At 33.4% G+C, this 15,345-nt stretch overlaps 1 protein-coding gene across 1 annotated transcript; it reads right to left on the bottom strand.

The window, feature by feature from the left end:
- Positions 1-143: 143 nt before the first annotated feature.
- Positions 144-11,776, bottom strand: LOC130644166 (NADP-dependent malic enzyme-like). The gene is made up of 12 exons (XM_057449662.1): positions 11,256-11,776; positions 5,935-6,218; positions 5,781-5,856; positions 4,985-5,146; positions 4,509-4,612; positions 4,284-4,393; positions 4,091-4,188; positions 3,583-3,696; positions 3,281-3,392; positions 2,515-2,657; positions 1,612-1,785; positions 144-1,360 (listed from the first exon to the last, which is right to left on the bottom strand). The coding sequence occupies exons 1-12, from the start codon at positions 11,469-11,471 to the stop codon at positions 1,109-1,111; spliced, it is 1,845 nt and encodes a 614-aa protein (XP_057305645.1). The 5' UTR covers positions 11,472-11,776; the 3' UTR covers positions 144-1,108.
- Positions 11,777-15,345: the final 3,569 nt, after the last annotated feature.

Here is a 15,345-nt window from a genome sequence, read left to right on the forward strand (position 1 = left end):
TATATTCATTCTGTAAAAAAAGGGGACAAAAAAAGCTTATTATATTTCCAGCATTTAAAAGTTACAAACATTTAAAATCAATGAGTAAAACTTTGAAGAATTTATTTAAAATACCAATAATTTAAATACAATTCAATATATATATATATTAATAGAATTTTATGCAAGATAAATCTGGTAATATAAAAGTTAAATATTACATAATAAATTTTAAGATCTCCTAACTATTTATTAATTTTAAACTAAGAATTTCAAACTTAAGACTGAAGCATTTTAGTTGCTTAGTTGACCAACTGTGTTCGTGTCACCTTGAAATATTTTAACGATACACATCAGTTCATACCATACGGAAATAATTAATTTTTCCCCTTTCCAACCCAGTTTACACTAATTTTTTCTTTTCAAATTATCCAGTACTTAACTACAAAAAAAGCCATTTTTATTTGATGTCTTCATAAAAAGCTCTTCAAAACGGCAAATCTCTCGTGAAAATTAACTCCCTAAGGTATGTATTGCTGAGAAACTTTCTACAAGCATATGGAGAATAAATATATCAATAAATACATTTAAAGCAAACTGTTTTTCAACTATAATATGGTTCAGGAAAATTTTCGTCAATTTTCTAATAATCACAATATTGGACGACACGTGTAAAAAGGAAATTAAGAAAAAAGCTAGTATAAATTATGTCAAACTCGTTTTCTGAAGAAAAAAACCCGAGAACAACTCGTTCAGTTGTGCAACAAAAAAAAAATAGGTGGCCACGATGCTCCCTTACCCCCCAATTTATATTTACCCAAAATTCCTTGTCGAACAAGAATTCCTTTACCTCAAGAACTTGTCCTTATAAGAGAGTTCTCTATATGTCTTCCTTTATATATTTGGAATATAAAAAAATAAATACTGCGCTGGCTTGCTTATTCAATCAATCTCAGTATCAGAAAACCGAGTAATTTACGTTTGATAATTCGAACATAACTAAATTATTATTTTTTAATTTTTTGCATTAATACCTACTGTACCTACAATTCGTGCAATATATCATGTACCATTAAAGAATATATAAGAGAATATCACCTTCTATGACAGGAACCTCACACATGACGTTTTAGTGGTTTTCGTGGTTATCTGGGTAGGAGAATGTTGCAGGTATATAGCTCTCGTAATCAGGTTCGTAAATAAGAGATGACACCAGGTCTGCTTTACTTTTCGGTTCCGGCATTACAGTTGCAACGCCCTGCTCGTAAGCTAACTGTGCCACACGTACAGCAATCTCAAAGGATACTTCTTTGATGTTATTCAGTGGTGGAAACACCCTTCCTTGTTTAAGATTTTGGTCCGTAACTTGCTCTGCTAGCGTCTGAAATGAAAAGCAATCTGTGGAAGTTTTGGAAGTTTACAATCTCAAACAAGATACACATTTCTTGAGTTCAAACATAGAAACGTCAGATAAAAATGAAAATCCCAATTTAAAAAGTTGATGAGAAGATTTGTCTTTATTTGTGTCACCCTAATAGTAAATCAAATCTTTTGTGGCTATCCTTAACTTCACACTCATTTAAAGCCTGCTGTAGATATTTTTTGGGAGAAGCTGTTTTTACGAAATCATACCTCTGCTGCGGTCAAAAACATTTCCTCTGAAATTTTGTGAGCTGCTGTCGCTATCACACCTAGCGCCAAGCCAGGAAATATGTACACATTGTTTCCTTGTCCCGGTGTAAAATGTCTACCGTCTGGTAAAGTAACATCTGCAAACGGGCTACCGCTTGCAAAGATGCACTTTCCCTGTTAAAAGAAAATAAATAATTTTGAAAGTTTTTATTGCAGATGAAATATATCGGCCCGAATATTAGGGGTCAGTGGTTTCATTCTAGAGGAAATAATTTAAAGTGAAAGAGTTACTTCATGGATCGCTAAAATGAAAAATTTGCTAGCTTGAAAACACATCTTTATCGGGTCTCGGCTGATGGAATGTGGAAACCGCCTGACACAATAGGCTTAAATATCCATAAAATTTTAAGCGACATCGATATAAAACAGCTTGTACCTTTTAATGTGGGCCAAAAAATGATCGGGAAAATACAATAAAGACATATACTAAAAAATTGCGCTTTAAAGAAAACTTAATTTTTAAGTTCAAAACGTTGTATGTGTGTGCGATGTCAAAAGAAAATTCTTCAGTTACGATTACAAATGAATAAGATTTCTTGTTATAACACTTTAAACCAGTTTAAACCAGTTTAAAGAAGTTTAAAGAAGCCAGTTTCAGTCGTGTGCCTAGTTTGGTTCAGAGAACGCGTCCCTTCACATGCAACAGACTGGTGCAGTAGCTAACCGGTTTAAAAAACACCAGGCATTTTTACTTGACAGACTCACGAGATTCAAATCGTTAGTCTAATACCTAGTCCCAGACATTAGTTTTCTTTTGTTGTGCGTTCGTAGATATTTCACCTTTCCTGGCACATAGAGAATGGTCTCATTTCTGCACTTTACCTAGCGTAAAAGTACACTTACATCAGTCCAAGTGTAAGCTTGTTCTGCAGTGCATTCTGCATGAGTGGTTGGGTTGCTCAAAGCGAATATAATTGGCGCAGAACAATTGAGAGTCATCTGTTGACATATTTCCTTTGTAAAGGCTTGTCCAACTCCTGCAACACCTTTAAAACAAACAATCAATATTTCAAAGAACAACGAGCAAAGAAATAATAGTTCAAAACAACAATAGAGATATTGTTGTTTGGAAACTATTATTTCTTTGCTCGATAATTTCGAAACCTGTGATTAAATCGATGAGGTTTTCAGGTCATGGTCCATAAATGGCAAATTTTTAGCAGATACGTTTATGATGCAACACATAATGTCAGGAAAAATTTCTGGCTTATTATGCTCATGTCACCATTTTCGTTGCTCGTTACCAGATTTACTAAATTAATTTCTGGTTTCCCTGGTCGTACTGATCCAGTGGACATCATCTTTTTCTGTAGAAAGATTCCACTGCTATTTATTTTTACATTAGTTTGTAAAACCACATTTCTTTAAAGATCTTATCATAATAAATTCATCAATATAATCACATATACTCATATAGAGCAAAATCGCTCGACAGGGAAATGGTAGTGTCTCCCCAGGGGGTGGGGACGAGGGGTCACCATGATTGTTGCGATTGTGTGTGATGGCATCTCATTGTTGATTTTAGTAAAAAAAGAAACGATTATTTTTATTAATTTTAATTGGGGTTGCTACGGGCATGTCCCTTCGGAATAAATGTATATAAACTTACCAAGCAGTGCTGTAGGTTTTAATTGCTTTACAGCATGCTCAAAATCATCCATATATTCAGCCTCGTGGGCGAACATCCGGTTGCTAGAAGTGATTTCGCCGACTTGTCGGTTCTGTAAGAAAAGAAAACTCCGCATATTGCACAAATGCCTATACACCTTGAACTCCCAAGATAGTTGAGTAAAATGTTGAGAGTTACGATTTCGATTTTGTTTTTCTTAGATAATCAGTGAAAAGATATAGATGGTTATTCGAGTCATAGAAAGTCGACTGTAAAAGCGACAGTGGAATAGCAGACTTTACCTTGGTCAACAGTCCATCTTTATCAAACATCCAGATGTGCTTACAGGCTTCGGATTCTGTTAAACCACATTTTGTTAAAGCCTTGACTAACAACTGTGCAATCCCACAAGCAGCCTGAAAAAGGAACCGCTATGATCTTTCACTTACGTATTGGCACAAACTTTAAAAACGGACAATATTTACAAAAAATTAAAAACATTTTTAGGAGAATAATTACTACAAGATTCTACTCGGCAGGAAATTCATTTATACGAAACGGAAGTATAATAATATTTTACTTTGATTTGCTATTCTGCTAATCTTTTATTTTATATTTTATCTGTTCTTGTTTGCAAGAAAAATAAAAATGCTACTTTTACTTTGGATGGGAAACAGAACGAAAATTATAACTCAAACAATCGGATTCATAAGTCCCTTTCATTCATTCTGTTAAGTTTTTAGGTGGAAGTCTAATTTACATGACAAACAGTCTAGGATATTTTAAGACAAGAAATGGAATATGTCTTACCCCTCCTGCTCCTAGGAATAAAAACTTATGATCTGTTAATTTCATTCCATTTACTTTCAAGCTAGCCAGAATACCGCCAAGAGCAACTGCAGCAGTACCTATAAAAACGTAAACAATAATTACGTTTGCTGTTAACCACATACCTAATAAGATCTTAATACGATCTTAACACTAAAACGACCTATCTTTCTACCTTGGATATCATCATTAAAAGTGCAAACTTTATTTTGATATCTTTCCAGCAATCGAAATGAATTATGACTACCAAAATCTTCGTATTGAATTAAAACATGGGCACCAAACCTAATAACAAAACAAAGCTACAGTTCGATAAATACATGGACACCAAACTAAAATAATAACGTAAGCAAATTAAAGCCTGTAGATTATCTGTATTTATCTGAGTTAAAAAATCTACCTTTTTCGCAAGGCTTGAATAACTTCATCGATCAATTCATCATATCTTTCAGAATTGTCACGTTTCTGGCGCAGTCCAATGTACATTGGATCATTTAGTAACTCCTGTAAATACAAAACCAAACAAAAATATATTCTGTAGTCTTGACAGGTTTCAGAATAATTTTTTCAAATACACTTTAATCGCACCTTGAAGCATATAATCTTATGAGACACAAAATTTTGATCTGAAAATAAACAGATAACACAAAAGCCTGATTCCTCATGGCAATTAAAAATATTTGCATTGTATATCCATTAATCCACCAAAATTCTACTTTTGTCTGTTTCAGATACAAAGTACAAAACAATGTATAACTGCCTTGTGGCAAAATGCAAGAAACTGTAACTTCAATGTGAAAATTAGTACAGAAGTTTATTTCCATTCTACAGAATTTCATGCTTCATATGTTTATCAAAAATTTTTTGCTTGTTTACCTCGTTATTTGTACCCACATCAATCATGATAGGCAAACAAGCTGATGGATGAATGCCACCACAAGCTGTGTATAGTGCTAACTTCCCAATTGGAATGCCCATGCCATTACAACCAAGATCACCAAGTCCAAGAATTCTTTCTCCATCTGTCATTACAACTGCCTAACAGAAAAAAGATCAAAGTTAACTCGTCAGGAGAGGTAAACGTTAAATAAACTACAGGGATAACTTTGATTTGCAAAGCAGTCAATAAAAAGAAGATCTGGAAATAAAAGGAGAGTTGTAATTTAATAGATGCAAAAAAGAATTGAACTGAAGTCAAAGCGCGTTTCCTTTTCTCTTATATTTATACCAGTATCTTGTCTGTACATGTGCGCAGGAGAAGGAGTCATGCTATAGACACACAAAATTCACTTTGGTTTGAGGGGTGAATTCAGATGAGTTGAATATGATAGCTGCGATAGCAATTATGTTCTTTTTGACAAGCGAATTCCCATAGATTTTTCTCCCATAGGCTACCAACAGGTAAAAATATCATGTAGCTTAATGTAACAGTGACATTTATACTGAATCGTGAAATAAGCTAAAAAAATCATAAGGAAATAGGTTTTAATTTTTTACATATTGTTTCACTTCTAGACACACTTTTCACTTTAATGAGTTATCTATCTACCATCTTGTTAATGGTTTTATCAGCATTAAAAAAAACAAGTAAAGGAAGTTTTATTACCACTGACAGAACTTTTCTTTATGCAATTGTCTAGGTTTGGTTAACATAGAGAAAAATAAAAAGTACCTGAACACGTCTTTCAGGCCAGTTTGATACAATATCGTATACATGTCCTAAATCGTTTATTGTTATGAACAATCCTCTAAAGAGACACAGATAAAATGTGGCATATTGCGTCATAACAAACATTATCTCCGAATTCTTATACTTGATTCCATACCTTGGATCCCTAAATATAAGACCATACTGCTGACAAGCCAATCCCACAGTTGGAGTATAAACAATAGGCATTAGCTCTTCTGTATATTCCATTAATAGCTGATAAAAGAGCCTTTCATTTCGAGCTAAAATCTGTGTAAGTTGAATATATCTTTGTAGATCAGTTTGCAGTGTCCGAAGTTGTTTCATAACCCGGTCCATTTGAACTCTTTGGCTGTTAACGGCAGGAGGCAAAAGTCCATGGATGCCAAGAATTTGACGCTCAGCAATACTAAATGCTGTACTCTAAACAAAAACAAAAGTTGTTATCAAAATTGACAATAGAGTATATAAAATGCATAAAAATATTTAGAATAAAAAAAATGTATTCACTATTAGTTTTGAAGATCTACACAGACAATAGGTCAACCAAAAAAAATTGGGGGCATTACACGGATGGAACGATGACAATAAGGACCATATTGCTTTATAAATTAAGCAGATTAAAAACAGCTATAGAGGACCTTTTGTGTGATGTAAATTTGGATTTTGTGCTAAGAACAATTAGACATATTTCTGTAGGTAATAAAGCCATTCAAAAATACGCTCGAAATTATCCGAACATTTTTCCAAAAGAGTAAAATATAATAAACATATAGTTAAAAAAAAAAATTCCAAGGGCTTTTGGACCTTGCATTTCTTAAAGATCTATTCACTTCATTAGTAGCTTTTTACCTTGACAGGATCCTGCTTTTTACCTTCAAGTATGTACACAAGCATCACAAGAAAATGCTGCACGTAATGAACAATCACAATAACAAAAATATCATGAAAAGTTACTGTCTTTTGTTTAATTGTGATGTCACACAGTGTGCATATAGCTCAACAGGATTTGTAAGATGATGGTTAGAAATTCAGTCACTTGTTTGTCTGCTCAGAGTGATTTAAATTTATCATGAGGTTCAAGCGGTGAAGAAGACTAAATTCTAGTACGAAACATTATCGTAGGAAAGTAATTTCCAAGAATTTAACATGCAAAAGTAAGTAATGAAATAAAAACTGCAGGACTATTTTGTTTTTCTTTGCTTCACAAAATCACTTCCAATACACTTCATTGTGCAAAACCATTTGAATTGTTGTATTCAAAACTAGCAAATTAAAGCACCTGTCTTTCACGATGTTTTAATGCAAAAACTAACAAGAAAAATTCAATAATAAATTCGAATACACACTATACTTAAAGTAATAAACTCATGTCCAAAACTATATTTTATGAAAATAAAATATTATTATACTCCGGGAAAGATATTTGTTTCAAAACATGATGAATAAAATTACATTGAGACAATCACAGGAGACAGACCCATTTCTTTACATCTCTGTGTAATTACATCACACAAGTTAGTAATTTACCAAACAGTACTACTTTGACCATAAATATCCCATGAATCAAAGCTAACAAATATAAAAAAATTAACATAGTTCATATTTACACATATGAACATTTTAAGCACTACTTGTTATCAATCGTTAGTTCTCCTTAAAAGGCAGCACAACAATATTTCCTTACTAGACAAAAAAAGTAAACAAAGCTTGGGAATTGAATAAAGTTAATGGGCAATAATTGTCATGATTCCTTCACAGCTTTAGTTAAAAGGCTTGACCTAAGTTTAACCCTAACGAAAAGCTTGCTAAGTCAAAAATTGTCACATCCAGCCCAATACAATTCGATTTCTTCTTTCAGAAATACAGACAGAGATGATGGATAAATAGTATGATGGCCAAACTTGTGGCTGACATTGTTATTTAGACTCAAAAAGTGGCTTGCAAAAACTGAAATCTAATTTCTTGCCAGTGAAATTGTAAACGTTTAATTTAGTGGTTTCAAGTTATCTTCTGTAACACTCTTTGCAAATTTCATAACAGAATTTTTTTGTAGTGGGTACCATTTTGTGGCTGACATTAAGCTATTAAATACTGCTGGGTGTTACATGTCATTGCTATGGAATGGCAATGTGATTTGTTTATTGAATGAGTGAATGTTGTTATTAATGAATGTTGTTACAACTATTTAAATTCTTACAAATAATGTGGCTGTCAATGTTTTGTCAACCAAACAAACGTTTCAAAAGCACCCGTTTTTCTTATGTATATACTGCAGCATAATTCTGTAGTAAAAAATAATTTCTGATGTTTTGCATTTTGTTGAGAAATTTTGTAAAGTTAGTACCTGAACATGGATATTGACAACAGCACAGAACAATAACAGTTAATTATTAGGATTGCTTTTCTATGAGTTAATTAGTTGCTAGCATTTAATTATAATTCCTTCAGCTGAGTTAATTTTAACATTTATCAGGGGTTTACACTCTTCACTGATGTTCTTTAATCTTATGTCAATTAATTAGTGAATTGTGATAACATTAGTCCTCAAGTTATTATGTGCCTTGAGTAAGCCACATTTAAGAAATTTTAACATATTAAAATACAAAGGACTTATTATCAAATTATATCTGATTAAATTGACGCTTTTACTGGTGAATTTAGCCTAAAAATAAGAAAGAAGATATTTCCGTACTGTGTAAGCCACATTTCAGTACACACTGTGTACAAATTTCATTAAATCTTGTTAGATTTGAGGGTAATGTTATTTCTAGTTTATATATTGTTTCTAGTCAAAAATTGTGGCTTACAGGACATAAGAGACATCCTTGCTCACAAAAAATTTAACAAAAATGTCAGCCACTTCTCAGGACTTATAATCAAAAATTTCTGGAACATTAAACACTTTTTGCAAAGTTTAAACCCTTAGCCAAAGAGCAGTTCTAAAATGCATTTTAATTCATATTAAACTGATGTGGCTGACAGTTTTAGAATGTGTCTAAAATGCTTCTGTTAACCACAATTTTGTTCCAAACTGCAAAAGTTACTGATATTGTTTATGCTAATGATTCCAAATAATTTCTAGAATTTTGAAATGTAAGCCACAAAATAGGAGATTTTATAGCAAGAAGTTCAACTTTTGTTGTTTTTGCAAATTTAAAAAATGTCACACAATTTTTGACTGCAATCACATGTCAGATCTGGCTTATTTGACCACTAATAAGTGAGGGTTTTTCTTTTCATACCCCCCGAACGGTTCGCGACAGATAGTGCTACGATAATAAAGTTTGAAATAACCAATATTCGCCGGTACTAAGTTATTCACTAGGCAACCTCAAATGTACCAGGACTTTTTATATGTTAAAGGGTGACAAAGACAGATTGCAATCGGAATTGTGGAAAACATTTTTTTAGATAAATCATATTTACATAAGAAATAATTAAAAAAAAAACTATAAAAAAAGTTCTTTTCTTCGTGCTGCTTTATTTATGCCTGATGTATTAACTCTATAAATCATTTTTGAAACTGTCTGTCTCGACACAGCTATATTCTCAGCAGCGAGAACTCTCACAATATCAGCGTGTTTTTATAAATTTATATAAAGCGGTTATTCTCTGTTTTGTATAAAAAGGCAGTGGTGGAGCCATATTTCCTGCTTGAGATGTTTTTGCTTTAACTTCTTATAATGATGGTTAGGCTCGCTTTTATGAAATAAATAAATAAAAGAGCGGGCTGATCAAAGTATTTTATTTCCCTATTATCATACCGAAATTTTTATTCTTTTCATTGTATTTTTTATCTTTTTTTGGAAAAAATATAAACGGTTGTTATCTCACGTATATCTTATCCTAGCTATTTGAAAGCACTACCAAACTCATCCTCAAGTTCCATTCCCTAGCAAAACCCTCTACTTTATAAAAAAACATAAAAGTTGTAATTTAAAGACTGAAAAACACGACCATGATCTTTTGAATTCAATTTTTTACTCACTTAAGTACAGTCATGCCATGGGATTGAAACGAAAAAATAAACAAGTTTAAAATATAAAGCTAGTATGCTTGCTGTATGCTTTTGACTTTATTAGCATAGCTCAAAGAAAGTGTCTGTTTTAAAAAACACACATGCTTAGAAATATTAGAGCAAAGTTTATGGCTGTTCAGTGCTTGGAATTTAGTAAAGTTTAGAAAAGTAAAAGTCTGTTTACACGAGACCTAAAGTAAACTCAACCAGAAATTTAAACACCCTGATCACTTTAGTATATCGGAAGCGTGCGCCCCTGAATATTATTTGTATTGCACGTGGAAAGAAAGAAGAATGTGTTCGGGATCATAAGTTGAGTATTATTTTTGTCTGATTTTCTCAGTAAAAGAAAAAAAATACGTTGAAAAAGCAATGCGCTAGGTTTACTTCAATAAATACGAAAGTTGAAAAATTTCTTATAAAAAACACATATTTAAAATAAAATAAAAGACAAAGCAGTGGTGTTTGAAACAAAAAAACTTTCTCTTTATTCTGACAACACCTATCATTGTGACACATCGAGACGGACTTTGTCACGATACTAGATTCTCGATAGATCGCGACAACTTATTTTAATTGTTTCTTACTATTATAAACACGGTACATTGTGTATCGAGTGAGTCCGCTCACATTGCGTGCTCGATATGTTAAACAACCTTTTTCCAGTACTGTAAACTTTTAAAATGTATCTTAAAAATGTGATCTTAAAAAACATTCCTATCGCCGCTTCTCGGTTTTAAACTTTTAAAATGCGATTTAAAAAAACATTTCTATTGCCGCTTTTCGTTTTTAAACTTTTAAAATACGATCTAGCTAAACTTTTATATTTAATTACTGCAATTAAAAATTTCAAAAGAGTTTGCGTAAAATAGATCGCTAAAAATGATCTTGCAACCTATTGTGATTAAATAATAGATCTTGTGGCGAGGTCATTGCTTATCAGCGAGGCAATTATTTTCAATGTTATTGTTCTGTGTAACTATTCATGCGAGTTTCGCGTCCGCCGTAGATTACATTCAGACTGTACTGTACGTCTGTCAAGCAAAATGGTAGCTTAGCTGCGCAAGTATCGAGACACATGCAGTGCGGTGTAAAAAGGACGGGCGCACCCATGGATTTTGCCACGGGCTAAGGACTAGTTTGTTTAAAAACAGAAGAGTCTCCTGTTTAAAACAGGAGGGTAGGAACATTTAAAAGCAGGAGTCTCCTGTTCAAAATAGGAGCGTTACAACATATACAGACTGAGTAACTAACACCATTTTCAGTGTACATTACTCTAACGTATACCACATCAGATATTTGTAATATCACTTTCTTAATATACCATCTCGATACAATTTGAAAGTAAAAAAAACGTCAATCGCGAATCGAGAATACAGTCACGAGATGTGAAACGCGATGTTAAACAACCTTTTTCTAGTACTGTAATACACACTCACCTTGTTCAGTTTTGGATTACGTAAAATGTCAAAGCCTTTAATGGTGGGAATCTTGTTTACATGAGTAACATCTTCATTCCTATTATAGCCATCAAGTATTATACTTGTCCTTTGAAAAAAAACTTTGCATGTTGCAACAGTTCTCCCTAAAATCGATTTTTGAGGGATAAACCATCGACTCTTTTGCAAAACTGATGTTAAGGCAAACGAGTTCATCGTTTAATTACTCAGCTATTCAGCACACGGCATTTGGTCGAGATTATTCGGCAACAAATCCACAACAACCCCAGATTCCGTCACTTCTTGCTGATTTCCCTATTTCTGCCAAAATGTTAACAAACCAAAAAATATTTGTAGCTGAGGTTACCCTTATGCACTTATTCTGCTCTCCATTGAAAACAAAGTCTCCTCCACGGTGTGGCCAATATCCCCAGAGGGTTTTTGCCTGAGAGTGGAACACTGCAAAAATTCGCTCAAAAACTATGATAATAGTGGAAAATCTTTTAGGGCCTTCAAATATTTTGCAACATCATCCTCCAAAGCGACCCAGCATGAATAAAGTTACGGGAATTGTTCCGCCGATAAAAATTATAAGAAGCTCGTACATAAGGCCTATACAAACGGTATAAATTAGGAAAAACTAGAAATTAAAAAAAAAGGTTGCGAAGCGATTCGCAAGTTGCAAGCAAAATTAAACTATCCAATACTTTGTCCCTAGCCCTTCTTGTTTCTTTGGCGCTAACATCTTCCGATATACATCAAAATTGAATATCATAGCGTAGAAGAACCCTGGGGACGAGGTAGGAAAATGAACGCTCTGCAGAACAATTCTAAAACAATTTTTTTTTTTGGGAATAGACTGCGCGAGTATTTGATGTGCGTGGGATACTCTTTTCAAAATGTGCGAGAAAATTAGATTACGCGAAACTAACAAGAACAAATAACGCGTGTTAAAATTTTGTACCGCCTTTTCCCACAGAATGATAACAGTAAAGAGCGCAATACAAAAATACACTTTTAGCAGTATTCCGAATGATATGAAATACATCGAGTTGTACAACCCGTAGAAGTTGGTCCTAACGTTAACGATTTCGTAAATGACCTTACAACAAAGCAGTATTTTTTTCACGTAAAAATACTGGCACTAGAAGCCACAGAATCTGCTGGAACGAATTTCGAAAACTCACGGGAAACAATTAAAACAAGAACAAACAAATCAAAACAGTTTTTTAACTTTATCAAGATTTATTAAATAGCTTCAATTTTGGGCAGAAAAAAAATAACGAATTCGCCTTCTTTTCACCACACGCATTGGAAGATTACATCACTCACTCCCATTGTACACAATCTAAAAGAAAAAAATTTTTTTTGATATAGTGAAGCTTCCAGTGCCTTTAAGGGATGGCCAAGTCAATGGAATTGAAAGCGCTGTTTTTCATCTCATAAATAATTAAGGCTAACTCGGAAAAGTATAAAAGAAAAAACTAAACAATCCGGCAAACTTTACTAATTTTATATGCAAAGTTCCAACCATACCAACAGTCCAAATCTGACAAAATAGAAACAGGACTAGCAATTAACATTTAGTAATTAGCATTAAAATACAAATACAACTATAATAGTATTATTATTATTAGAAGCAAAATTGCAAAGTAATTAGTTGATTATACAATAATTAGCTATAATACGAAGAAATAAGGCATATTTTAGGTCTGTAAAATATACGTGTCTAAAATGCTGACTACCGTTTCTTGTTCACGGCATATTCGTCTTTGTGTGTTCAAGTTCGGCGGACGAATAATCTGGACCAAAAGACGGGGGGGGGGTGGTCAAAATCCGGGGGTGGGGGGGGGCACGAGCCGTACTTATTGCATTTTTTACTAGACTTATACTTTAACCCCTCGGTTCAAACTTATTTGTTTTATTAGAAAAAAAATACCCTAGCTTTATGTGCAAAAATATCAGCCCTATTTCTTTACGCTGATTTTAAATGATTTTTTTGATATCGAAATTTTGAGAATCTCAATAATTCTCTTGGTATACCTCTCGCGTGTAGCAAACGTGCTCCACAATTTCGCTTCGTGAGCGAATGGTCGTGCTTTTTTACATAACAGAATGGGTGTAGGTAAAAAATTGGAAGCTTTTGTAAACTATCTAGAAACTTTTGTAAACTATCTTAAAACTTTTGTAAAACAAGTTCTCCCATTGTTGGTCCTATAAATTAACATTACGTATAACGCGTTTGCATAATCTGGCCATATATTGGCCAAAAATCACTCAACGATACCAAGGTAATTTTCGACGTCTTCTCTTATATCAAAAAAGCAAAATCCTAGGGACAAGGGTGGCTTTTGAGGCTTTGTGCTTTTTAGGCTAGCATTTTTTAAAAGACTATTTTAATGACACACATTGTGGTGTAAAATTTGTAACCTCGTTCCTAGCGCCTTCAAGCATTTCTTTATATTGAGATTTCTGGTGCCAAAAGTACCATGGGGTAATTTAATTTCATTTAAAGTTTAGAGTGCTTTATAATAACTTTGAACATTTCATAGGGAAGAAAATTTGTCACGACGTCATCAATCCTAAGAACATGTGATTTTACCGCCCTGAGAGAACACTTGTTTCTCCATCTTGTTTCCAGGGCATTTTATCTTTTGAATAAATGATTGCGGAGAAATTTTTAGCTGCTCGTAATGACGGCTCAGAGGACCCTGGGAACGAGGTTGCTTGTTTCATACTGACTCCATTATAATTCGACGAGATTTAGTTTGCTAAATAGCTCCCACGGAATGCGGAAGGTGTGTAATAACGGTGTACAAACAAAATGTACTAGACAGGGTTTTTTCCATCCCGCTTGCAACACTGTTGTAACTTTCAAAATATGATATCTTCCATTTTTTAATAAAAAGCTGTAATGAGGGCAAGTTTTGAACCCATCACAGCAGTATTTTAAGAGTTATAATAAGAAAAGTGACTTTTCAATGGAAGTCACCCCTTCCCCCTTCCCCCAGTAGAAGTATAGGGTTAACCCTATTTAGACTCTTCGGGGTAGGCAGATTCTGACCACCGTCCCTGTTGATTCTTTCATAACTTCTTTTTACTAATTTGCATAGTTAAAAGTACAAAAATAACGCGGTTAATAAAAGTGAATTTTCGTGCTTCGTAACACTGATCCTATCAATAGACTCTTGCACATAATTTTTTAAAGAATAGCATAAAAATGCAACACACGTGTAAATAAACGCAAATAGCAGTTCATCTTTTGCGGTATCTACTAGCTACTCATTCTCGACCCCAAAGCTCTTTTACATAAACCTCGAACCTAGCTACTGCCATTTTATTACGGCACACCAGTGAAAGTAGCTAGCTAGGGTTAGGATTACAACTGAATATGGAGATTATGTAATTGAGATTACAGTTTTAAGGTTAGTCAACTGTAAATCTTCAAGTGTATTATCACCGAATATAGAAAATCTAGCTAGGTAGGTACAACCCCAATCCCAATATCTGTTGTCTCTCTTTGTATGTCGGGCGCGAACAATAAGCGCAGCACCGATGAGAGACAGAAAGCGCTGGAAACGAGGTTGAGGTAGGATATTTATAACCTACAGATTATTTTCAAAGATTTAACAACAGGGTTTTATTTCATGGAAGGGTGACGACAGGGTTTTATTTCATGGAAGGGTGACGACATCTGATATCATTGAAAACTAGTAGTTATAATCGGTTGGTCTGTTGTTAACACTTTTCACATCGCATCATGAAGTGTAACAACATCTTGATGTGTTACCTTGAATATAATTTCTTCATTTTGTGTTTTCTTTAGGTAGAAAACGTACTAAAATTTGGGAGGAAAAATTCATCCTACCCATGGCCGTTAATTTTAATAGCTCTATAATAACTTTAGTATTTTTAAAAACAATTTATTGATGTTTATGATAATATAACAATATGATAATATTGTTTATAGTTTCTAAATATTAGGCAGTATCTCAGAGTCAGAGGTATGGAGAAAAAGTAATTTTCCAAGTTGGTTTCTACTTGATAATTACAACAAGAAAACTCAGTTGGTTTGATCTCTCAAATCTGG

Source organism: Hydractinia symbiolongicarpus, chromosome 5 (genome assembly GCF_029227915.1).
Source record: "Hydractinia symbiolongicarpus strain clone_291-10 chromosome 5, HSymV2.1, whole genome shotgun sequence".
Classification (NCBI taxonomy): Eukaryota; Metazoa; Cnidaria; class Hydrozoa; order Anthoathecata; family Hydractiniidae; genus Hydractinia; species Hydractinia symbiolongicarpus.